At 39.0% G+C, this 27,245-nt stretch overlaps 1 protein-coding gene across 1 annotated transcript in view; it reads left to right on the forward strand.

The window, feature by feature from the left end:
• Positions 1-27,245, forward strand: part of PITPNM3 (PITPNM family member 3) — a 113,671-nt gene that overhangs the window by 70,287 nt on the left and 16,139 nt on the right. The window contains exons 6-10 of the mRNA XM_009318835.1: positions 2,644-2,848; positions 5,696-5,815; positions 12,684-12,865; positions 15,836-16,005; positions 23,547-23,717. Coding sequence (XP_009317110.1) covers positions 2,644-2,848; positions 5,696-5,815; positions 12,684-12,865; positions 15,836-16,005; positions 23,547-23,717 — 848 coding nt within the window. The remainder of the gene's footprint in view (positions 1-2,643; positions 2,849-5,695; positions 5,816-12,683; positions 12,866-15,835; positions 16,006-23,546; positions 23,718-27,245) is intronic.

The raw sequence follows: 27,245 nt of genomic DNA on the forward strand, positions 1-27,245 counted from the left end.
TAGGAAAGTAAGCATATGAATAATCAAATGACATGAAAGTAGTTTTTGGATAAGTTTTGGAGTGCTCAGCCCCTTGCATGCTCCTTGCACAGTGGTGGGTCCTGCAATGTAAGCTCTTGGTGTTGCATTTTCCTAATCAATTTTTTAAAATACTTTTATAATTTAATTAGAAAGTGTGTGGAGAGGTCCAGTCATTATGATTTGAGTATTTTCTATTCCTTGTTTTTCTTTTATCCTGAAAGTGGAGGAAGTAAATGCATATTCTGGCATTCAGAAACAGCAATAGCAAGTCCGTAGGACTGTTAGCATGGAGGGCAGATAACCATTTTTTGACATTTATGGTTTGGCTACGTGACAGTTATCCAAACAAGTGTTACCGTATGGGTGATTTCCCCCTCTGCCTTCTCCTCTCACCTCTACCATGGTCAGGGACTGCTGACCTGAGGAAGTTTTGAGGAGGGACCAGTGTTTTGTCTTGATCTGCATCTAGCCAGATGCTTTCTGCATTCAGAATAAGCTTTTATTCCCTTGTTCCTCCTTTCCTCCTCCCTGGGTTGGGTAACCCCTCACCCCCCATCTCCATGGTGCAGTCTCAGTTATCCCTGCTGGCAGATGCCACTGTGCAATCAATCACTTCTCCCCTGGGAGCCAGGGGTGCTCTTACCCACCATAGAAGACCAGTTCTGTCTTGCAGCCTAGTCATTTGCTGCCTTTTATCAGGGAGGTGTTAGGTTCTAACACTGGTGACTTTATCTGTCAGGCTCTTACACTTGGTGATTTCAGCTGCTTCCTTGTGATTCCTTCCCTGTCCATCTCCAGCCTTTGTGCAAGTGTGATGTTTCCAAGCTGGTGCTTTGGAACGACCTTCTGCAGTGTCCTGCCAATGCATCGAGATGACAAGACTCGTGCTCCTTTCAGCTCCAGCGCTGATATTTTACCTGTTTGTCTCAGCTTCAGCACTAATACTTAGCATGTCCCCTATTGATAAGCACCTTCATCTCTTCCATACGTGCTTTTGGTAGTCTGGATCTTTCTTCCCTTTGTGTTGCATTTACGATAACAATGGAGGTCTCTGTGGTCGCAACCTTTACAATAAAATAAATTGGAATTAAAAAACCCAAACCCTCATTTCTAAGCCAGTTAACTGTGATTAACTGTCTAGACAATAATTGCTCAATTTCAGTTTGATCTATATTCCTGTAGCCACGAAAAAAATTATTACCAGCTATTCATTTTTCCATTGACTCTGTTTTGTGTAGTTCTTGTGTGAATATTGTTTGCATTTCACTTTTGTTATGAAAACATATGCAGGTATTTTTTTCCATTTCAAACATTTACTTCATAATTTTTTTTCTTCCTGTGTTTCTCCCTTTCCCTTTCTGAGGTGTTATCTGCCAATTGTTAGAGTAAATGAGGCCTTTTTATGTAGGTTTTTAAGGTTCATTTTTCATTTTTGAGAGTTAGTATTCATAACTGTATGTCTGCTGTGCGTTTGGATGATCTAATCAGCTGGCAAAATGAAGCTGTGTTAATTGGTAAATTGACACAGCTTGGCAGACCGGCTGAGCTCCAGGACATAGAAACTGTTACACTACTTCAGATGAAAAATACCAAATCATTGGAGTGCTTCAGCAAGAGCCAGGTGTGGAAGTGTCCAGTGAGGCTCAGGACATGAACACAGACCAGCTTCCATACTTGAGCGTTGCAAGTCTTCTCTGTTCTTCCATTACCCTGGTAATAGTCTCAAGGATGCAGGTTTTAGCAAAGACAGACTCTAATTCCATTTCAGGCAGCTTGCTTTTTAATACTGTGATAGCCCACAAAGTTCTTAAAGAAAGTGAATTCAAAATAGTGTTGAAGTTGCCTGCCTGCAGCTTTCAATGAACTTTGGATGAGCTGAATTACCCAAAATACTTCTGACTTTCCTTTAATCTCTAAAGGACGGTCAACTTACTGTAAGAGAATCTGGCACACACTGATGTGCCTTGCATCTTTGGCTCTCTGTGAACTGTTTTCCCCAGTCATCAATAAAAATCAGTCAAGACACAATTGGCAGATTTACTGAGAAACTTGCAGGGTGCACATCCAAGGTAAAATAAAGCTGACATCCTATCAAATTTAAGCTTGCATTTTCAGTCGAGTCACCTCCTTTTTGCAAATGTTACTATGCAAACATTTACATATGATTTCAGAATGTGTGCAGCTTTGTTCCATCTTTTTGAAAGGATGGGACACTGGGAAAAATGGTTTTTATATGCTTTTGAACAATACATTTGTCACACTTGTGTTCGAGGGAAACAATATTCCATTGTGATGATTGGATCCCGTTCTTTGATGTAGTAAGTTGTTATATGGGAATAAAAAAAAGCTGAAATGGAATAATCTCTTCGCTGTTATAAATTATGTCTCTCGTATGTGGAAAAATTGCATCAAGTATGTTTAACTACAGAAATGCCTTCTAGCATGATCTCATCCACATAAAGCAGTAACTCCTTGATTTTTTAGGCAGTTGAATTCTGTGAGAAAATGATCTTTCCTGTATTCTCTCATTGTGAACTGCAATAGCCCAATCCATTTCTGTCAATAACTAACTGTTCATTCTCTAATGCTGTGTGCTGCCTCTTGCATTTTTCCTGATGATAGCATGTCCTTCTCTAGCCTAAATCCCTACAGCTATGACGAGAGCTGTCTCAGCAGCAGTGAAGACCACATCCCACTGGCTGCCTTGCCCTTGCTGGCTGTTTCATCCCCTCAGTACCAGGATGCAGTTGCCATGGTGATCAGTAGAGCCAATCAAGTTTACAATGAATTTCTCAAATCTACAGATGGGGCTGGTTTTAATGGACAGGTAGGACTATTTTCTCTTACATCAAAGTAAAATTCCTTTGGAGCAAGGCTGTTTCTTTTTAAGCCATTGTGTTGAGGGATTTGAGTTATGAGTGCAGGACAATACTGCAAATATGATGAATGAATGTTAGCATGGGATTACCTATGCAAAATGCCTTCTCAGTGCCCAGCATGAGAAAGACACTTCTGGAATCCTGTGTAGTATCTAACCTGGACTTACTCAATTGGTAGAAGATACTATACCTTCTCCCACAAGCATTTTGACCCCTAAGCTCTTACTAAGTATTGCTATGAACTCTGGTAATGTATAAGAGCCTTAGTTGTGCGCTAAGTGTGGTGTGCTAAGCAGTGAACAAGCATGCCAGCCCAAGACGAATGATAATCTATGTTACTGAGTTCCTCACACACCTGCTATAGCTGATAGAAAAGTTGGGACATCTCTGACTGAGAGCATAAGGATTCCAACGTTTAACTGTTGCTATTTCTTTTTTGCCTCTATCACAGTAGTAATAAAACAACTGACAGTAAAGAAACTTAGAAGACAATTACTCAGTTACCAGCAGTGTTGCATATTTCCTGTGTAACTTTAGGAAAGTCATGTAATTTTTCTGATGTGACCCACTCCCCAGTGAAGTCACCTTCTTCCAGCTGACATGTCACAGGTGTTGTTCCTGCTTCTCCATCTTCAGACTACAAAAAACAGTACTTTCCTGCTTCACATAGAATAAATAGGATACTGCTACCCTGTGTTACTGAAATTGTTTTGTGATAGCGCCCTCTACGTAGCCAGAAACATGCACTTCCTTAAAGTACAGTGACCTCCAGACTTCAGAAAAAGAAAAAAAAAAAAGACATCTAATATAGAGTACAGTGTAATCTTTGAAGGAAAGCATGTGTCTTACTACACAAACAAATTCATTTCCATAGCAGTAATAAGATTATGCTGTGGCATAGCAATATTTTTAGACTAAAATTTGGTTTGAAGCCAGTTTTAATATCCATCGTAAACTATTATTGCTTGACACATAAAAACAGCCCAACTGCAGTGACAGAACATTATGAAAGGTGAGATTATGTAAAGAAGAATTATACCAGTTACAGAAATAATTGTGAAAACAATTCTCTCAATAGAAATTGAGTGTTACGGGTTTTTTTTCTTTGACAAAGCTACAAAGAAGTCTCCTTGGTGTGTTTTACAAACCGTATATATTAGTATTTCACGTGGAAAAGCCTGCATGACCTCTGTATGCTCCACAGAATTTTCACCATCAACAATTACCAGCATTGTTAGAATGGAAGTGACTTCTCTGTGCTGTCTACAGTGTTTTGCTTTGGTCCTTAGATAGAAACCTCAACTCTACCTGTGAATAAGTCCTGTACTTCTAAAATACATACCATATAACCTCACCTCCCACCCTCTGTGTACCTTTCCTTTCGTATTTGGGTCTTTTCTCTCCATTTATATTGCAAGTTCATTAGACCAGAGATTGCCTTTTTGGTTTTGTACAGTACCTGGAACAAGTTAACTCCATTACCTTAATGGCAATAACAATGAGGATTAGAAATGAAATCGTAAATTGAAGGAGATGCTACTAATCCCCCACAAAACGTGCTGTTAATTTTACTAAGGTTACCTGTATCATATAATTTTCAGTTCTTTGTGGACTTCATTGTGTGGCGTAGGAATTTGAAAATCAGAGAGTAAATCAGCATGCTCTTCAGTTGTATACAACTTTAGAACCAGAATTGTCTTAGGATAGATGTTACCTTAATGTATTTTGATATTTTATTTTATTTTTAAAAATGTTTTTATCCCAAGAAATGTACTCAATTAAGAGTGTGTGGAATGTGGAGACGCACTAAGAGAAGTTTGAGGTTTTTCCCTACCTGCATCTTGAAACACTCGCTTTTCCTAACACGCTTCACTTTGAAGAAATCATGCACAACATCCTGTTATCCAAAACTTGTAGTTTAGTGTTGTAGCCAAGCTGAATTAAGGCTAGAAGCAAGTTAAGGTTTGTAAGGAGAGTTAATGTCTTCTGTTAAACTAATTGGAGTTGGGAACAACAGCCTAGATGTTTGCTTCAGTTTGAGAATTGGAGAGAAAGGGTTGCTGGCACCTGTGGAACTGTGGGGGTTGTTATCAAGGAGAAAGGTAATACAGCTATTACGCATCCTTAGACACAGACAGGGGAGGGGGAGAAAGAAAGAATCATCTCCTGTGGGATGGGGAGGTGTTCAGTGGAATTGGCTTGTGAGGTAGATTCTAGTGTGCCATAAAATTACTCCAACTATTGAATTCCCGATTTTAGTACTCTATGTATTTTAATTCCCAGGTCCATACTTTAAAGGTAGCTTGTACATTTATATTAAATGTGAAGCAAGAGTGAATCTCTCTGCTTAATACCTCATTTAAAAGTTCCATTCCCTCGTCCTGACAGGAGAGTAACAATCTGTGTTTAATCTGTTGAGATCCCCTTCCCTATATGATTCTGAAGGAAATAAGTGTCTTGAAATCTTTGTGAGACGGGTTATCCGGTGACCTGGACTTTTCGAGCTGGAATCTGGCTGCAGGCAGCTGGAAGAATTCTAGCCCATTTGGCAGAACTCCCAGCTGGTCAAAATAGTACCTGGGACAGATATTCTGGGCATAGGGTATATGTCTGGAGGTAAAAGGAAGTGGGAGAAAGTGGCTACACGTTTTCAGCTGCAATAGGAACCAAGGTGTAAAAAAAAACAGGAACAAGAGTGTAAAGTAAGACAGCAACTCCTCTGCAGTGCTGTGATACTTTTTGTTTTTTTCAAAACACTTGCTACATCTCCCAAAAAAATCTTTTTATTTCCTCAGGTGTGTCTCATTGGTGACTGCGTTGGAGGAATTTTGGGCTTTGATGCCATCTGCTATAATTCTAATGCAGCTGATGAGAGTCGGAACAGTAGCAGGAGAGGAAGCATCAGCAGCATCCAGGTGAAGAGAAAAAATCCACACAGCTGAAACCCTATAGATTCATTATAGAATCATTCCCTGGGGGAAATCAGCTCCATATAAACCAGAGAAAATTTAAGGATTTGGTAAATTGCCATGATAGCCTGGGATTTTGTTCATATATCAAAAAATTGCTGTCTGAAAATTAAGTCTGCAGCTTCAGTTTTATGACACACAGAAATCACTAGTGAAGGCTTTATCTGTAAATCTTCAAAGTAGGGTTACCAAATGCCCTTTATTGTATCCCTAACTGTAGATGCAAACATGTCCTCTCTCAGTAATCTCTGGTAGGCTCCTGTTTTTGCCAAAATCTTTTTATCTTTCTTTTTATAATTTTTTCTATTTGTTCACATAGGGTCTGGAATTCCTTATGCTATTTTCTGGGGGTAGTCTAGCATTAAGATGTGTTCATGAATAAGTTTTAGTGACTGGTGAAAGAATGCCTCCTTCCTGATAAGGAATGCAAGTCACCTGAGGATCTGTGAATGGACCACTGAGCATAACAGTGTCTGTATGAGTGCTACGTTTGGAGAGAACGGAGGATTAATTCTAACTGTGATCCAAGAAAGATTTTATGATAGTAAAAGAACAATTTTTTAAAGTAATGCTAGCATGTAACTTCATTATTGTGTTCAACACTTAAGAAAGAAAACTGAAGCTCAACTAATCTTACGTACTTCAGACTCAAGTAGATATGGAGAGGGGATGTGGTGTATTAGAGTTGACACTGAGTGAGGTGCGCATGCTCTGTTCTTTGATGGTTTTGTGACCCTGGCCAAATTGTTTCATCTCTTGACTCTTTAGTTACCTCTCCCCTCAAAAATGGGCTCAGTGATACCAACCTGCTTGGTTCAGTTGAGAGCTATTTGTGATGGGAGTGCTCTCGAGCAAAGAGACATTCTCTAAATGTTTCCAGGAAGGAGAATTACTCACCATTAATAACATGGCTCTGGATTCTCAGCAACCAGCCTTTGACAGTACCAGCACTGAGGACAGTGCATTGCAAGCAAAGTAAATGGAGAAATGGTCCATTTACTCCTGGATCCCAGTCCTACAGTGGGGTTGATTGTGCAAGGGCTGCTGATGAATCTGAGTGGGGATCAGATCTCTTTCTTGATACCACAGAGCTTCTCTTCCCATTCCTCTCTCCATCTTTTTCCTTTTCTCCTCCCATCTTCATCTCTACTACTCTGTGTGTTCAGAAGAACTAAGTGTTCCTTTACTTCCTTATCTTTTCTTTCTGTCCATTGTTCCCAGCTTAGAATCATAGAATCATAGAATCATTAAGGTTGGAAGAGACCTCCAAGATCATCGAGTCCAACTGTCAACCCAACAACACCATGCCCACTAAACCATGTCCCTAAGCGCCTCATCTACCCGTTTTTTAAATACTTCCAGGGATGGTGACTCAACCATCTTGCTCCTGTGAAACACATTCAGGAGGACTCTTTTTTTACTGTTCTGTTTTTTTTCCCTTCCTTGGTGTCTCCAGTAGAAATGGATCTCATTGGAAGAGTTTGAGACGCAGAAATATAAGAGAGTTTTTTACTTTTCCATTTCACAAATGTCAGGGGCATTTGTGAAATGAAACTAGTTGGAAATAAGGTTGATACTGAGGTACTCTCAACCATTGCATTTTATGTGCTGCTTATAAACTGTGAAAATAAATTAGGTTTATATAGTTCCCTTCTTACTCTGTTTATTTCAAAGTGGTCCATAATAATAAGCTAGGTTGGTGATGCAGTGACCGTTACATTCTCTGAATAGTTCAGTTTTAGGCACTAGAAACTTCCTTTTGGAGAGAGAGGGCCTGTTAATTTAATGAGGCAATGTAAATAGGGAATTAGAATGGTACATTCCTCTACTATCCCAGGTGAGTATTTGTTGGTTTGTGTGTTGTAGTCTGTTTTCTGTATTTTAGTTTCCAATATACATTAAATAATCAAGTCAGGATTATCCATAATAGGTAGTGACTTCTACAGTATAGGCAGAAATGTGAATGATTACTGAGATCATGATGATTGTTGCGTGTACATGCTTGTACAGGGCAGTATTTGAAAATCTACCTGCATGTTCAATAAAAGAATCTGCAGTAGAGCAAATGTCATTCTGCTCAGACCAGACTAGTAACTCTTGCTCTTTAAAAATCAGTTACATTTATAAATGTCAAAATACTTACCAGAGAAAGCCAGTGTTGTCGTCGTCATCATATCACTTCTTGGGTTATTAAAAGACAGAAGGATGAAGTGAACATCATCAGAAGTGGAAAGCCAAAGTCTTATATTAGCAGTCACTGTACTTAGTTGGGAACACTGTCTCTTAGAAGAGGAAGAAGGTTCTCTTTTGTTGCAACAGCTAAAATACTCATAAGTAGACGACTCTTCATTAGAATGAATGGAGAAAGTTGACGATTTGCTTCACGCGGATCAAGGATAAATAAAAGCCACCTGTGGATGACTGATTCAGATCCCAGTATTGATACCATTTTATCGCAGATGAGATTTTAATTGTGGCATGTGGTGGAGTTGAAAGAGCTCGTAGCAATGGAAAGCAAGCTTTTTAACTGTTTAAAATGCAGCAAATAGTCTCTATACTGATCTCCTCAACCTTCTTCTAATGTGTTGCCTCATGTCTTTCTAAGTGGTTTAGTATATTTTTTGGAACGATTTCTCACTCCCTGAACTGGTTAATATAAATGCTGAATTGTCTCGTTCTCTTTTGTAGTATACAAGAAAGACTGTGTCTTGAAGGTGAACTTAAATGCTCAGACCAGTGAGATTAAAATCTGGCCAGGTTTTTTGAATAGATTTGGATAGGGGATTTTTAAACAAGACTTTTTTAAGTATTAGACTACTATAAATTTGAACACTTTCTCTTCACCATGATACCACAGTGTGCAGACATTTTGACATTCTCTTAGCATCTGATGTAATTTTCACCATTCAGATGCAGAGAAGGCCCAGATGGTTTAGAGAAGCTAATTTCTCAGTGATAGTACTTCTCACCAAATAACCTTCTGTCTCTGTGAAATGGCTGTCAGGCTTTCCCTATTGAATGGCTGTTCAGTAACGTGTAAAATTAATTTGGTCCCAGTTCAGTCCCCAAGGGACTATCCCATGAACAGATTGTTCATGGGATAAAAGCTAGCTCCAGAGTCAGCACTAACTATAGTTCCCGGGTTCCCTGTTCTCAGGAATAAGACCAATTTATTCACTTGTCACAGAAGCCAGGAAGTGCTCTTGGCTGTTGAAGACTATAGGTGGAACAGTGTGGGAAGGTTCATCTCGTAGATCATATACTGCTGCTGTCTAGGTTTCATTTTCCTGCAACTCATCTGCACAATTCTGGAGAACAGATTAGGTTCTTCAACATCTCTTCTTGACATGAAGTCTCAGCCCACATGCACAGGCCTGCTAACGTGCTCCAGTACTGAGTGAGGTTATGGGAAATACCTGTCCTATGAACTTGTTCTTTCTGTAGCTTCAGAGAAAGAGATTCAATTAGCATGTTTTCCATAGTCTGTCTGCGTGACTTTGGCCAAGTCTCTTGATCTGTCATGCCTCAGTCCTCATCTGTAAGCCTTGCACTGTTTCTCACATCCTCTGTTTTGTCTAGTTGGATTTTACACTCTTTGCAAGTTGCTTAAAAGTACTGAGCGTGATAGTCTGTTTTCACTTGGGTCGTTTGTTGTTATGAATTGTGAAGAGTGTTCCAGTGACACTTCAACAGTGTAATGCAGTGGCGTAATGCTATGTCCAAGAAGACAGGTGCAGGGAGCAGTGATGGAGAAAGTGTAAATGAGTGTGGGGAGAGAGCTGTATGCAACAAGGAAAAGAACAACTTTGAATCCTGCTCTCTTGTACAATGCCTAACCAATTTCCCAGTGACCTTCCCTAGGGTCGTCTCAGGAAGATCTAGTCCCTTGTCCTTCTAAAATAACTTTTTTTTCTTCCCTCATTGAACTGTCTGTGGCATGTATGCTTTGGAAGACCTGAGTTTTACCCATAGAAAATCAAGTTTAAAACGTGTTGATTTTGACCAAAGAAAATGAAGGCTTTCTTGTGCAGTGCAATAATAGCATGCCATGTCCTGTTAACTCGCTTTAGGTGATGGCTATTATTCTAGAGTTTAACGAAAAAAACAAAAGAAAAAGCAGCTAGCATTCTATTGTGTTTCCAACAGAAACGTCGTGCCCAATAAATCAACATGCATAACTGAAATGCTAGGTATGCTAGGTTAACCTTAATGATAGCAGTGCAGAAAAGGGAGTTTGATGCTTTTCCCTCACAGTATTGTTCTGAGACTGTCAAACTCCTGCAAAATTTGACCTGTCTGAGATTAGACAGGTCTTACAACACAAGAGAAGAACACACCCCCTGCAAGGAGAACCCGTTACTGAAGCTTAGAGGACAAAGGTGAATTGTTACCAGCTTTCAGGGATGAAGATATTAGCTTCCATTACTAAAAAGTCTTCTTAGCTAGTTCTGTGGTGACACAAGCTAGTTCTTAAATACCATGGAGAAATATGTGTGTGACTAAAAGAAAAGCGTTTGGTGTTATGTTACTGTCAGCTTTATGCCTTACCAACAGCCAGACTTCTTCCTGAGACCACCAGGAAATCAAGAGACCTAAACAAAAGTATTTAATCATGTTGAGTTCCTTGCATCTGGCACCTTCAAGGGTTCCCATTTTTCTCAATCCATTGACAGAAATTCCTTTTTAAAAAGTAATGGGAGCCAAGATGCTGACATATCTGCCATGTGATTTTAACAAAGAGAGCCTTAAAATGTCACCAGGGTTTTGATGAAACTCAGAGACTTGACAGCACTGATACAGTTTTCAGAAGTCACTGATGGTATGATGTTTAAGAGCTTGACCTACAGCCGATTTAAATCAATGGATTTGTCAGTGTATTTCATGGGCTTTGGTTCAATCTCTAAAAATTCCGTTTCAGCTATGTGTATGTGGATTCACCTCCATTTTGTGTGCCACCATGAATATTCTTATGCACTCTAATAAATTTATTCATAGTAAAAATACCAAATTGGAATTTTAGGCAAAGGTTGCAGAATATTTGTGGCATGCAAGTTACAATTTCAAATCATAAATATATTGCATTTTCATGGCACTGTTGCTTGGGAACAAGCTAGAGATCGGAACTCATCACGAAGGCTAAGAGGTAAATAAATACCTTTGCTGAATCAATTTGAGATAATCATGAGACGTGAGCAGATAAAGAAATGTTGTCCACTTATGTTCTTGAGAATTCACCTATGAAAAGTTACTCTGTAAGAAACTGTCATAAACACTTTGGTTATAGGAATTTTGGCTTTGAAAGGTCCCTGGTGTTCTGGAGCATAGAGAGAGTTGCTAAAAAGGACTGATGTTGTAACAGAGCTTCAGTGTAAGGTTGTAAACTGCGGGGCAAATCAAGCTACATAGAGTCAGTGTCAGGCTGAAAAAAAAGTTACTGGTTACATAAAAAAATACAAGTAGGGCCTATAGTTGGTTCTGGCTTGAACTTAACAGAAGCACGTATTTTAGGTGGAGATTTTATTTTGGTTTTACATCACTTTAGCACGCAAAACGGTGGCGGCAGTCAGCTGCCAACACACAGCAGGAGCCCTTACCTCCTACCTGGCCCTGTGAAATAGTTCTCTGCACTCAGTAACAACTACAAGAAGTGAGGCTTAGTTTTAGCATAGTAGATACATTAGTATTATGCCAAGCAAGGTCTTAAATCTTACACAACTTTAATATGAAAGTTGGCATGATGTGAATTCTGCTACATTACTATGAAATGCAGAAGGAGATTCCTACACACATGTTAAGTTTTTTCATTGTACCATCACAGGAATAATTGTCTGTGAACATGCTGGTCCTAAACTAATCTTCTGCAAGTTATTAAGATGCTAATGCAAGTTGTATCATATCCCATACTGCATTGTAAGAGTTAGTGGAATATGGATGAAAACCAATAATTCCGCAATTAGAAAGGGTTTAACTGTATCTGTTCTCCCAGCGTGCCTTGTTGATGTTCGTATCTTTGAAGTTTTGTAAAAACAGATGTCAGGCATTTTTACACTGTCTTATTTTGTAGGTCTGAATAGCAGGAGATTTATACAGAATTGGATTACACAGTTGTTAGAAAGAACCAGATCTTGCATGCCTCATGCACCCAGATCTCACGTGTGAATGGGGGCATTCAGTCCAATGGTGTTTGTTTTGAAAAGCAGCATTTGCATTGGCTACTGAAATGGATGCAGGAATAAAAGTCCGGGGGTAATAGGGATATGTCAGGGAGGATGCTGGTGCAAGCTGCAGAAGTGCTGGAGGAAATGAACAATAAATAAATCTATTTCCTATTTTAAGGGGTACCTTAAAGATATGGTACCACTGGTCTCCTCTTGCATCCCGCAGAAGTTCACATTCTTAAAAAATCAGGTCCCGCATCAATGGAACGTGATGAGCAAGACTATTAATGTTGTAATGGGCATTTTGTGCGCTCAGGTAAGGCCCCTTCTGATTACCTTATGATATTTATAGTTCTCTAAGAATGATGAAGTCATGAGGGATAAAGCTTTTGTGTTACTCTTCCCTCCCCCCCCCCCCCCAAAAAAAAAAAAAAAAAATTTCCTGATTCTCCTTCCAGCTTTTAGGCTATGCATCTTACAGGGAAATTTAGTCTTCATCTCTTTCCTTATCTTCTACTGCAGAGAGAAAGTCTAACCCCTTCCACCCTTTCTTGGGTAAAGTGAGGTCAAATGTATAAATGCAGCCATTTCATATAAGCTCTGTCGTATTTTGGTCACTGTCTAAATCTTCCTTTTGCTCTGTTCATTCTCTGAAGGATAATCCCCTCTTAGCAGAGGACTCCAGTCTGGGTGGCAGCAAACGCCTGAGCAAAAGCAATATTGACATCTCGGGAATCATGGAGGATGAGAAGCCAAGGCAGCCGTTGCCTAGGAAACAGAGTGACTCATCCACCTATGAGTGCGATACTATAACCCAACATCATGCTTTCCTGTCTAGGTAACTAGTATTCGATGACTGAGTAAAAGAAATAGGCTTTCCTATTGAATGGAGCCTGTCAGCACCAGAGCAACAGAATCATTTTTATTGTTTGTGGTGTGTTTCTGGAGGTTTGCTTAAACTCCCTGTATACCCCTCAAAGAAAACCATAGATATAGTGGATCTAGTATGAACTTACTCACACGTGGAGAGTTTTTTATTTAATCTTTATTCAGTTGTGAGAGTTCTGAATATGCAAAACTGAATGCAAGTAGTTCCATTTCTTCAGTGCAGCCCATACAAATCAAGATGGATGAATGCTTCATAATTCTAAATTTCTGTTACGTTTTTCTTTCTAAAGATCCCTCTGACTTCACTTAGAGGCTTTCTATTATTCTGTAAAGAGTGAGATAATTATTTTAGGTGCTCCCATTGGTCTATGATCTATTCAGATCAGCTTTAAAACAAAAAAAAACCCTGCATAAACATTTGGCTTAAATGAGGAGAAGGTTGGGGGAGGAGAGTTAACTTAATTAGCTTTCCTTGATCCTAAGAAAACTTTAAAAGCACAGATTTGATGGGAAGAGAAGCATTCTCTTTGTCTCATTGTTTCTGCCTGTTCCAATCTATTTGGTTTTTTTACTTACCTGAATTCTTTGTGCTTTTTTTCCTCTATCCATCATCTTATTTCCTTTATTTCATTGGGAGTGACACAGAGGGAGAAGTCTTATTGTGTGTTGAAGTTTCAGTTTCACCATAGCTGAGTATGGTGCAGACTTACTACTGTACTTCAAGTCTGGCAGTTTTGTTAGTAGTAGTTTAAAGTTATTTTCTTTTCTTGCTTTGACTGAATGTACTTTGCTTTGCTTTTGTTGACTATTCTGCTTTTATTTTCAAACCATTGGGTTTACCATTGGGATATCGATATGTTGTAAAGTGTCTTCCCTCTGAGGCAGAATGGTGGTTTTTGGTTTGTCTACGACTGAAAACATGAAGATTTTTTTTTGTCAGTCACTTTTAGGTTCTTGTCTAGAAGGAGTACTGTGTTATGTTTAAAGCACAGCGTTGGCTTGTATAAAGGACTTCAGACTTGGGGGATAATAGGATAATTAGAAGACAAAGATAACAGTTTTCTTCCAAGCCTTTTTTCGTTTCCTATGTATCTATGATTTTAAACTGAAAGCTTTACATGCAGCTGTACTTAAGCAAGCAGATAGAAAAGTGCTATCTTCCATTCACATTTTGGACTCCTCAAAATTTAGGCTGTTGCTGAGTTATTGAGGAATAGCTGGACAAACACAGGCTAAAGACTGCAGAAAAAATTCCTTGGTAAGGTAAAGAGGGGGAAAAAAAACACAAATCAAACCAAACCATGTCATCCTCTGACCCACCCTGTACATAGAGATTCCAAGCCTTTCATTTCCTGTCTGTGAGACTTGCGTAAGATCGTTAAGACATTTTTCCCCATGAGCTCATTTACTGCAATTTAGCGGTGGTGTGTCAGTGTGAGCAATGAGGTTACAAAGATCGCTCCTTCACACAGAAATGTCCTTGTCCTACACACTGTGGTTGTGTTTCAGTGTGTCAGCTTGTGCTTTTTGTCTGAATGCTTTTGGCATAGAGAGGTAACTCCTAACTGCTGTGCCAATGATGGATTTAATTCTTGGCTTTCTTCATTTCTGCCCTAAAGGGTCCCTAAGCTTGGTCCCCGGAGTTTCAGTTAATAACATCAGGTTATAAATTGAGAATGTCACTAGGTTCTCAGATTGAAAGAGAGGCCTGGTGTCCTGGCCTGATTTGGGACCAGTCTTCAGGATTTCTGGATTCTGCTCCACGCTTGGCCACTGACGCAGAGTGTAGTGTGCAGATAACTCATGAGGGCTTCAGTTACAGCTCTGGTTGAAGTCAGCACAGTCAGCATCTCAGCCAGGTTCTGCTCGCTCTGGAGGCATGTTCTGCTCTGTCTCATGACTGGACAGCAGGTGTATATGCTACTTTTCTGCTTCTGAATGTAGTAATTTCATCTCCAGCAGAACTAAATGAGGGGCAAGTCTTTTCTGTCAGTGAGGGACAGGTGATCTGTATTTACCTCATGCATGTACGGCATACAAAGTAAATCATAGAATCATAGAATAGTTTGGTTTGGAAGGGACCTCTAAAGGTCATCTAGTCCAAACCCCTGCCGTGGGCAGGGACGTCTTCAACTAGATCAGGTTGCTCAGAGCCCCGTCCAACCCAACTCTGAATGTTTCCAGGGATGGGGCATCCACCACCTCTCTGGGCAACCTGTTCCAGTGTTTCACCACCCTCAGCATAGAAAATTTCTTCCTTATATCTAGTCTAAATCTATCCCACTTCAGTTTAAAGCCATTCCCCCTTGTCCTGTCGCAACAGGCCCTGCTAAAAAGTTTGCTGCCATCTTTTTTATAAGCCCCCTTTAAGTACTGAAAGTGTTTAAATCACTTTAAAGATTAAAAGCTGTCTATAAGCATCATTATTTTTAACCTGTAATAAATAGTTGAAAAGTAGTGAAATTCTAGTTAATAGCTCAGGGAACGGATTAGAACAATGCTTTTTATGTACCCATGTAACATACTTCATGACTGTAACCTTTTAATACCATTGTCCTTATACAACCTGAGTAGGTTCGAATTTGTAGCAGAAGTTTTAGAATAAGCTTACATACATGTGTACTGCTAAAAGGGAGGGGAGGTAAACTTCAATCTTCAGAGTCCTTGCATAACTTACCAGTAAGTATTCTGTAGAATAACCGTAGAAAACTCTTGCATGTTGAAGGTAGTAAATTTACTGAATAGCCGCAGTGGAAATCATAAGTGGCTGCTATACGGCAATACCTATCTACAGTTTAAGGCATATTGCTTAGATCTAGTTAGAGATGCTAGAGCTTTCTAAGCAGCCTGTTTTGGGAATGGATTTTTTCTCTGGATGCCCTCTTCATTATTGTTGAATCAGTGCATTTTCTTTGCTCAGCATCCACTCAAGTGTGTTGAAAGATGGTGCAGACTTTCCTCCTGTGAATTCCAGTCTCTCAGAAGTAAACCTGGGCCGATTTGAATTCGAGGTGTCTGATTTCTTCCTCTTTGGATCGCCGCTTGGTTTGGTGCTGGCCATGAGGAGTACTGTTCTGCCTGGCCTGGATGGTAAGCTCTTTCTGGGGTTAGAATACAGGCTGCTTAATGACCTTTGTGAACAAAGAGACTCTCATAAAAGACGGTAAATAAAGGAGCCTATTTAAAGACTGGGGAGTGAGGTGAGTTTCTTCCTCTAAAAGATGGGAGTGTTAGTGTAGGTAGGTACTGAGGTGATGAGGGTTGTTCCAGGGGTGTCACTGCTTACCCATTTACAGTAGTGTGTCTTTTGCTCTGCTGTTAATGATATATTCCATGTCATACAACATGAAGCTTACACCTCACCAAGGATCAGTCCTTGAAAAAGATACCAAAAATAACATCTGTGCTTGGTTCAACATTGCATCTTGTTCATGTCTGGCTTCATGGGCAAATTTGGCCCCCAGGTGTGTTGGTTGTGAGCCATTTTTTCCTCTCTGGTAACAGAGCCTAGTGATCAGACACATACAGGATTTTTTTGTTTAATTTCTAAATATATCTGGATTTTTTCAGTTTTTCATTAAAGTAAAAGCTTACTTTACTTTTCAAAATTCAGTGCGTGTTTTGCCTCTGCATTGTATGAGGTTTAGATAGCACAGCATCTTCATAGGAAATTATACGTTCATTTATCAGGTGAGGGAGAAAAATCAGTTGCAATAGTGAGAAGAGACAATAATTCAGGACTCCCAATTTTTTTCTTCTCAATTTATAGACTTCTGAGTAAAGCATTTGACTGAGCTTTCAAAGTCACATTTGATTGTGGGAATAAAGTGGAATGTAATATAAACTGAAAAGTATTTTACCTGCCATAATTAAAAAAATGACCAAACCCATGTCTTTCAGAGCCTTTAGAAATCTGGTAGGATTTTTTTAGCAAGTTCCATGGACTTAGAAGAGAGCATAATTAAGCTCCCATTCTGTATTTTATTCCTCATATTTGCAATACTTAGTTTTGTTCAAATAAAAAAAGCAACCAAAAACAAAGCTCAGCTAAAGAGAATGGGAATTCATATATATTTTCGCACAAACTAAGGCTTTTTGCTTCTGTGAAAGAGCTGTCAGGGAAATGAACAAAAATTATACAGGTGATGGCTGGCTTTGAAAACTGCACTGCGATTTGTTTTTCTGTCTTAGGGATTTCTTTACAAGATCAGCAACACTTCCCTCTGAAGGCAGTTGAGGTTTTGCTGGGGGGTTTGGAGCAGGGAGTTGAGGGGGTTTTTTTGTAGGACTTCATGTGGAAAAATCTACCAGTATTAATTTGCGCGCATAGATTCAAATTCTTTGAGCTAGAATTCATATTTTTGCAAGATGTCGTGGTTTCCATTTAACGAATCAGAATGGACACATTTACTCTGGATTCTCATATGAAATAGAGCATGCATCTGTTTCATTAGATACCTTTTTAGAGTCTTTGAGGACAAATGCTGATTAGCAGATGCCGGGTACTGCACAGTAAGTAGAAAATACTGGCAGTGTTTGGTTATGAGTACCTCAATAGCAGACATTGACACATCTTTTCGTATAGCCAGTGGTGGCTGTCAGCAGTTGACTGTGTGTGGTAAGCCCTCCCATCATTCAGTCCTGATCAGCACAGATGAAATTCACATTTCACTTCAAGGGAATGTACATGTGTATTGAAAATGTGTGAAAATTTAATGGAATTGTGGCTTTTTGCAAGAGGCCTTGCTCTAAAGTGATAGTTTTTGTGTGTAATTCTCTGTGCAATCTGAAAGTCTTCCCTTGAATGCTGTGCTGCATATGAAAGCATTTGTGTGTTCAAAAGTGTGACAATTACGTTTAAAAGTCATTGCTGGCCATATAAACATGCCCTTTAGAAGTAATGTTGGATTCACAGAGGTGAGAGCTGCCTTCCTGAAACCTTATATTGTGAAGTTAGGATCACTGGGTCAGGGGAAGCTCTGCAAGTTGATCATAACCTTTCCCTGTCTGAAATCCAGGCAAAGCATGAACAAGGTAAAAATGAGGCTACTAGGATTTGTCTCAGGTGGTAACTTTAAAAACAAAGTGACTTACCGTATTTTGACTACGTTTTCTATGAGGCCATAATGTTGTTTTGAACTTGAAACTCATCTGTGTTACTGGGGAAGGCTGCAAGGCAAGAGAAGAAAGAGGAGACAGCTTTGCCCTGACTGGTAAGAACGGAATTTCTGAAGGTTACCATGACTGATTACTGTGTCTGCTTGCCATTTATTGGTGAGAATGTATCAGTAAAGAGAAAACACAACGTCATTAAGTTTAGCAAGATGTCTGAGACATGGCTTATGGACAGTGAAACTGATAAGATTGGGGCAAGATATAATGTGTCTATTCCACAGTTTTCCCCTTGCTACAGGAATCTAAAGCAAGCTCTTCTGCACAGCAAGCGTTTCTGTTACCAGTTTGGAAGAAATTAATGTGCCATACAATTACATTTTTACCGTTAGATATTGGAAAGCAAAGAGCAAACGCAACTTCTGAGTCCTTCTGTAATATTTTGGTGGCAGCTCTGTGCACAGGTCCAAGTTCCCTTCTCATTTATATTTAAATTTATAGTGGATGAATGAGATTACCTAATCCCAATTCTTTATAGTTGAGATGGATGGCAAATTTCAACAGTCAAATACTTTACTGGACTGGGACTGTATGTTTCTAAACTCTCTAGCCAATAGTCCTCCTTTCCCCAATCTCAGCTCTGGTACCCTCCAGACACTTTGACAGGAAAACTTCACATTAATTACTAGTATTTTAAAGTATCTTCTTCAAATTAGCTCTCACTTCCATCCTCCCTCTGGTATCCTGCAGGGAGCATGCTTTGAGAGCAGCTCAACTGACCAGCATTTCAAACACATTCCACGGTGAGCAGAGTCTACTGGAAGCATAATTAGTCTTTAGAGGTACATAAGGTAAGAGAATCCCATTTTAAAGTGATAATTACGGTGCAGTTGAGAGGAAAACAGACAAATTGAAACCTGTCATGCAGACAGTTGGAAGTTAGGTGAGAAGAGTCAGGTGCCCTTTGTACTGAAATGAAAGGTAGAAAGCTACCTGGAAATGTGAGAAATAAAATTCAGGATGTTTCTATTTATTTGTTTTGTTAAGAGTCAGTTTTTAAAATAAAAGGTAAGAAAATTATATCCAGAGTTTGCCTGTTCTGTCTGCAGAACAGATGCATTTTGTCATGTTTTACTTTCTGAATATTTATTTATCTTTACAGTAATAAGAGTGTGGCTAAAACCAAATCTTCATTCCAGTTTTTTATTTCCTTGCCAAATGTCTTTTAATTCTCTTGTGTCAAATATTCTGTTGGTCCCTTAGTGCTTCCTTGACAGTTCTTCTGGTTACCCTCTAGCACTCTCTTCTGTGGTACTCCCACTGTCTCGTCTCAGTTCTTGTTTTCTAAAGTACTGATCATTTGTGTGTCTCTGTCAGATTCTTCCACTCTCTGTGTGCTGATTATCCTTGGAAGAGGCTTGCTACCCTATGAAAATGTCAATGTTTTTTAGAATTCTGAATAAATCACGAGCATTTAGTTACATCCAAAAAGTGGCACTGTTTTACCTTATGGTTGTAGTGGCAGGGTGTTTTGCACTTGCTCTCAATGATCAGGTTGGGAACTAATACTGCTAAATGCCAGAGTAGTAGGAAATAATCTCCTTTGGAACATGATGTGCTGTATTCTTTTGCCAAGTTGGAAGAGGGGTATGAAAACAGCTAACCCAGAGGACATGCTTTCTTGTTGCCACTAAATATCATAATTTGCCCTATGTTGACAAATTTCATAACCCTGCTGTTTGCATTCCTGGCTTGCTTTGTCTCTGTCTGCCTTCAGTGCATATACAGAAGGCAGACATATACAGAAAAAGTTCCTGTACAAGAAGTATTAGAAGGTGCAATTAGACAACTGATTTAATTACATTAAGCACTTCCTTTAGAATCATAGAATCATTAAGGTTGGAAAAGACCTCTAAGATCATCGAGTCCAACCGTCAACCCAACATCACCATGCCCACTAAACCATGTCCCTAAGTGCCGCATCTACACATATTTTAAATACTTCCAGGGATGGTGACTCAACCACTTCCCTGGGCAGCCTGTTCCAATGTTTAACCACTCTTTCAGTAAAGAAATTTTTCTTCATGTCCAAATGAGGAAATTATTATGTTTGGCTCTGACAGTTAATATTAAGCATGACGAGAAAGAAAGAAAGAATAAACCAATATACTACCCACTAGGGAAGGAAGCTCTAGTTTAGTAGGGTAATACCCAGTTTACTGCTCTACTTTATAAGCACTAGATCCCTAACTACACGTCAAAGTTGTAGGCTTGCCAAAATATAGTTTTAATTATAATGCAGTGCAATGCTTTACCTCACAGAATTTATTTTACACTATTAGGGCTCTGCAAGAGAATTACACTTTACTTGCAAAGAATTAATTTCTGCTGTGCTTAAATACTCTCACACAGGTGACCTGTTGCCATTTTTTCTGACAAATACTAAGAACAAAATACAGCTTGAAGAAAGCCATCAAAAGTAATCTGGATCTTTGCAGTCTTGCTGGTGTTTCCCTTCTGCTTCTCTTGTGATGCAATTAACTGGAATACCTGGGAGAATTTACTCAGTTTTCATAGCACAATAAACTGACGGGCACATTTTGTACCCTACTTGGGAGAATATGTTAGGAAAAAAGGGTACTTGATAGTGGTTCCCAGAGAACTGTGGAAAGGTACTTCACAGAAGAATCTCACAGGCCATAGTTTTTGCATATGGCTGGCTTAATGGTGGGAAAGGAACAAAGGTGGCATGAAGCTGCTATTTATTTGATAGTGGGAAAGGGAAAAGATTCTATAGTGTCCTCAACAAGCAGTCATCTTATCTCCCGCTTTCTTTTCATCTGCTACCAGGTGTGCTGATTGATGCACAGAGCCATCCTTTCTAGAAAAATCAACATGCAACAGACATCAAAAGTAGGTTTTGGTTATCCTGCAGCTGGAAACCTGCTAATTGCCAATGGTAACAATCCTAAAAAATTTTACAAAGAGAGCTTGGGGGGGAAAAACAACCCACAAAGCTTCACTTGATGCCCCCAAAGACACCCACATTGTTCACTTTGTGTGACAAAAATCCTGCAGAATTAAAGAGATGTTGCTCTATCCCCAGAGTGAGTCAGTGAATGCAAAATACAATGCACACTGCATGTCCAAAGAAGAAAAGAGTTCATGGTTTGGCAGAACTGGATTGTATATAGGTATATTCTTATTGGAAGATTTGTCCCAGAGCATTTCTTGAGAGGCTATGAGTATTGACATCTTCATGACATGAAGATAAGTCTCCTAGACTGTTTAGCGCAGAGCGCATGCAATGAAGTGGTCCCCACAGATGTGTTTCATCACATCTACCTTAAGCAGTGAACTCAGATACCATGTGAGGAGCAATCTAGTCTTCATCTGTCACCAATGGATTACATTTAGTTGCTCTCTGAATGGCTGTGCCGTTCTCCCTTCATTATAGGTTTAAGCAGAGTTGGCAAGGTGCCTGCCTGTACAAATGTGGGCTGGGTACACATGTGGTTTCTGAGGTTTAATGCATTTTCAGTATCTGACAGTACCATATTTCAACAGCTACATGGGCTGAGTGTGATTTGGTGCTCTACTAGCAGGATAATTTGGAGAAGCGGGTAGAATATTAAATTAGAGGAACTTCTTTCTTTCCCACGTCACAAATTCCTCAGGGTCTCGCATTGTGTGCTAGCTGTTCATGAGCTAGGACACCCCACTCTAGTCCTTTTCTGAGCAACTGAATTTTTATCTTTTCAGATAGTCCTGCTTCTGATCCTGTTCGAAAAGATAAGTAAACATGTTCCTGATCTTTAGAATTAATGTTTTCCTGAATTGGATCCTCAATGTTGAAGTGTCTTGAGAAAGTTTTTACTATGATCAATAAAAGGTTAATTGTCTTACTAGTTTGAGAAAAAACATTGTGTGCCTGTGCTGTAGCCTTTGTAGAACAAACATTCATACAGAACAAAACAAAGTATTGTTCTAACCTGCTTATGGCAATGCTGCTATTACAACTCAGTATCAATCTTTTGAGCTTAGAACTTGGTAACATAGACAGCCTATATCAAGATTTGTCCCTATATACCATTAATAGCAGCAAGCACCAGAACATGAATTTTTAGAGTCCTTCCAGCAACGTGGAAAGCACTTGAGAAAATCTATAAGAATGTAGTGTTTTCTGATGTAGCTGTTAGTGACTTTGTGACTGCAGCAGAGGAAGATGTACAGCATCAAGTTTGCTCATTGTAGTTTTGCTTATGTACAAATATCTTGACTGTTGTTCTTGAAAATGAGAGAGAACCTAAGTAGTGTGGTTTTGATTTCTTTTTTCTTTTTAATTCCATGATGGCTGCTCTGGTGAGAGATGTCACTTAAGATAGATTCCATTAGATCTAATATTCTGTGACGCCTTATATTAAAACTCTAAGATCTTTCTTCGTGGTTTCCAGTTAAGCATGTGTTTGGCTTGCGCATGGGAACAATGCTGTACCAAACATGTCTTCTAAGGAAAAACATCATACATGTTACCGGGTTTTTGTTATCACCACAAGGAAATAGTAATTCTATCAAAAGAACATTTAGGGTTTATTGTATAGCACAGCAGGTTTGAAAATATGTCTTGCTTGCATGGAGTTCATGGGGAGCAGACATAATATTCCCAAACATATTTTATAAATACTTTAGTCATTCCTTTACTCCTGTAGTTAATAAACTGACTGTTGTAACATGTAATGCAGTACTATACAAACTGTACTAAATTTAACGAGCCTATAATGAATTGATTTGCTCGTGCTGGCAAGATTCAGTGTGATTGAAATGTGTGGCGGTGAGAAGTGACTACACCAGCTGTTTTACAGACCTTAGCAGTCTTGTGTGATCACTCACCTGAGTATAAGTTATGCTTTGGTGCTGTGTGTTTAGTCAAAAGAATGCCTTATTAGCTGAGTAAATGATTTTGAGATTTGCACTTACAGTTGCAGCCCAGAAACCTCAGGAGCTGCACACTTTCAGCAAGAATCATAAACATTGCTTTGCTGTTACAGTATGACCAGCCTCATTTCTATACATTAGCTTCCATAATGTGACTTAAACTGCAGGGCTTTCTGTCACCTACCTGCTCCTGCTGTCACCTAGGTTTAAGTCCTCTGGACATCACAGAGGATGCCCAGCAACCATTTTGCTGGTAAATATTTGAAGTGCTGAGCATCATAGCTCTAATGTTCAATAATATATTTACAAGATTTTTAAACTTCTTTTTCCTTCCTTAATTCTATTTCTCTGGCTGGTCTTCACATCTGCTACATGCCTGCATCTCAGATTGTGATGTCTCTGTAACTCCTTTGCAGTGAAGTCTTCTTTACATGCGAAATAGCAAACAGTTTAGTTAAATTTCTTGTGGCCAGATGTATGCTAGTCTGGAGTTTGCAGAAGACCATATTAAACATGTTGCTGTATAGACTCCTTGAAAATTGTAAAGGGGCAATACTGAACTCTCTTTCTCATTCTCATCCAAGTATGCCAGGTCCGGCCAGCCTGCAGCCAAGTGTACAGTTTCTTTCACTCTGCTGACCCCTCTGCCTGCAGACTTGAACCATTGCTGGAGAAAAGATTCCATCTCCTGCCTCCATTCAGTGTCCCACGGTACCAGAGATACCCATTGGGGGATGGAAGATCTCACCAGTTAGGTACAGTGCCGATTTTTATAGCTTTCCTTACCTGTTGTTCTCTTAAGCATTCTCTCCTTACACAGCTCAAGAGGATTTGAAATACCAAGGTGCTAACATGCTAAAAACAAGTCATCTGGGACAGAATGGCACAGACATATTTAGCAAGTGTGGAACCAAAGATTACCAAGAAAAAATTATTCTTACATATGAGCTTTGTGATACCAGTTGTGTTAAAGAGGGGTTGGAAGGTGATACTGCTGCTTTAGCTGCAGTGTCACTTGCAAACTTCATGTCTTTGACTATCATTTTAAACAATTTATTTTTACATTTAGTTGACCTTTGCGTAGATCCTCAGATATTGTTTCTGTTGGTCACTTATTAGAGCACTGGGCAAATTGTCTTTTGATTGCTCTTTTCCTAGGTAGGCTATTAAACAATAGTTATGTTGGGTAATAAATGTTTGAATCCAGGAAAAAATAGAAATAGACTGATTTGTGGGGAGGAAAGAGGAAGATGTGGATGAGCAAGGTGCTAGTAGAAGGAATTGTGCTGTTTTGACTTTCTGGAAAATGAGATAAAATCATATAGGTGCGAAGTATCTTGACTTGTCATATTATACAAAAAAGGAATTGATCAGTGTGTATCTGTACATGCATGCACATTAGATTTATTCTTTTTGCTACAGATTCAGACATGAATTCAAGCCTCAGCAGGATATTTCAAAAGGCTTTTCAGGATTCAGAGTTTAAGGTTGGAGGCTAATATAGCAAAATGGCAGTGTTTTCTATTTGTTGGAGCTAGAAGAATCGTATCATTGGGAACCTGTTCTGTGCACTGGGATACACACAACTCCTTTGTTTTATGTGCTCAAATATGGTGTACACTGGATGCAAATCAGTTTGAATCTGATTAAATCAATGTTTGAAAAGCAACAGTTGATCTTGAGTTGCAGAAGGTTGGTTTCTAGGTGCTGGCTTCACTGAAACATGTGAAGATCTGGCTGTTCCTCAGGAATTACTGAAGGAATAGCTAAGGTGAGGGACAGTCCAAACTAGGGAACATATGCTCTCCCCTCGCCCCTGTGTCTGAGTTTTCTTTCAACGGAAATATATACCCTGCTTTGCATTCTGACTTGGAGTTGTTATAATGACTGACTGCACTTGGAAGTCCTGCTGGTTACTTAGGTACAAATTCTGCCACTGAGACATATCTAAGGCTATCTTGAAAAGTTGAACCCTTCTTTAAATAACTGTTATAGGAAGAATAGTTCCCTTAGGCTGCTTTTCAAATGGAAAACCTTAGGTTGGTACACTTTACCAGCTTTGTTATGTTAAAGTAAACCCTTCAGATACAGTGATTCTTGAAGCAGAGACTTCATAAGTGATTTGGGAATAACTGATGTTCTTTTTGAGTTCATCTAAGGCACTGGGTGAGAAGATTCCCCTACAAAGCATGTAAATCTGGAAATCCTGTCTGTTGGATATATTATAAAATAAAAATTCCTGAGTGCTAACGATCAGCAAATGTTCCATGGTATGGTTTTGTATTTAAATCGCTGTGCAGAATTAAATCATTGCTGTGCTTTACACCTAAGCTGCATTATATTTCAATGAACATGAAATCCTCCCATTTAAATGCAATTACTTTGAGATCCTTTTGGAATTTAACATTCTTCATTCACAAAGGATTAATTCTAGTGACTATAATTTTTTTTCCTTTCTCTGATACCTGAGCTTATGAAAGTATTTCTTAAAATGTGAGAGCCTTTGTGGTGTCAACTGGAACAGTAGTTTACTAATCAGTTATGATGAGACCTAGTTACACCAAACTCTAATTGTTATGCGCTGCCCAAGACAGCCTTTTCTGATAATCTTTCATGTCATTAAACAATCTCATTCCTTGTTCCTTTTCTCATAAGAGCTGATGATTAAAATAAGAATGATTCTGTTGTCTGCCTGACATTCCTGATAGGTGCCTCTGTGGAAAAAAATTATGATCTGGAAGCCGCATTAAAAAAAAAATTACTACTAGAAGAGAATTTCACCATATGATTCATAGGAATGGTTCAGCGATAACACAGGCTGGAGAACATGATGAAAACTTGGGGGGTAGGGTTTCTATAGCTGTCTTTCAGTTCTTGCCAATCAAATGAAGCTCTTGGAGCCAGCTGCTTTGTGCATAGGGTTTATCTTTAAGCTTTTAGTTTATCAAATTTACTTTTTCCATTGAGATTCAGGAAACATCTAAGACTTAAATGGCAGGACTTAAAGAGCAGGGCACATGTTTATCTAGACGATTGCCTTTTGCATCCAGCAGGCATCAATATCTATCACTAAGTCTGCCCCCAGGGTTATTCAGTTTGTAGTAATGTGGTATTGTTCGTGTGTGTGATGGATTGGTCTATTAAGAGCTGAATGATGATGAAAGCTGACTCTTACCAGGCTCGATTTTGACAATCAGAGAGACTTGACTAGCCCAGAGAATTATTCCTCTTTCTGTCAATTACGTGGTCAGCTGCAAGTGTATCTTCTGTTGATACAATTCCTAATGGGGATGTGATTACATTATTAGGCTATTGAATAAATAGCTTAATAAAATAAAATTATTTGAGGCATGATTTAAATTCAGTTTTCTGAATGTATAGGAGAGTCAACACATTATATGCAAAGGAAAGAAAAATGAGCAAAGATTAAGTTTAATATCTGAGATATCTTTGACCTATGCACTGGAATGGAAATAATCATATAAGGCATCCCAGTTTTTCAGAAGTCACCTCTTAAAGGGGATATTTACCTCGTGTTGCTGTGATATACAGACAAATTAAAGTAAAAGAAACTGCATGCAAAGCACTGCCAGATATACAGAGCAGGTGGAGAAAACATTTATCTTCATAACTCTTTCATCTATGGTGATTGCTCAAAAATGCGATTTAGTAATTGGTGGGATTTTTTTTACTATAAGGGCAAGGTACAAAGTTCAGGTTATGTTACAGCCTGGAGAAAGCCATGCTCTCTTGACCTTTCATTAAACAGTAGCTTTCTCAGCTGCTGCCTAGCTGACATTTCATAATCAAAGTGCTTTTGTAGCTATTACAAGTGAGCCTTAGCTTTGTGACAGGTCTCTGATCTACCACCAGTCACGTCTTTTGACACTTAATAACGTGTGGCATTTAATTCCTTTTTTTGCTTTGCTGCTTATGACATGATGCGTTTTATCTACTTGGGGGTTAAAAGTATGGTTGCTGTGTATTAATTCAAAGCACATGGTTTCAACCTATCCTACTTTTTAGACATTTGACATAGCAGAATGTAGATAATCATAATCCTTTTTACTGTTTGAGCTTCTACCTCACATTTTACTTTGCAGCACAATTGAAATAATTGCAAAATTTTTCTCTTGCAAAATTTTATTTATAAGGAATTTGCAGGAGTGCCAGTCTAGACTATGGCTGATCCAATTGGTCTGCTTCATTATGGATTGATAGAAATTAAGGTCTAAAAGCACAGTACTTCTCCAATTGTATATGCATAAAATAAAGTATTGTTA

The sequence above is a fragment of the Pygoscelis adeliae genome, unplaced genomic scaffold, assembly GCF_000699105.1.
Source record: "Pygoscelis adeliae isolate BGI_AS28 unplaced genomic scaffold, ASM69910v1 Scaffold392, whole genome shotgun sequence".
NCBI lineage: Eukaryota > Metazoa > Chordata > Aves > Sphenisciformes > Spheniscidae > Pygoscelis > Pygoscelis adeliae.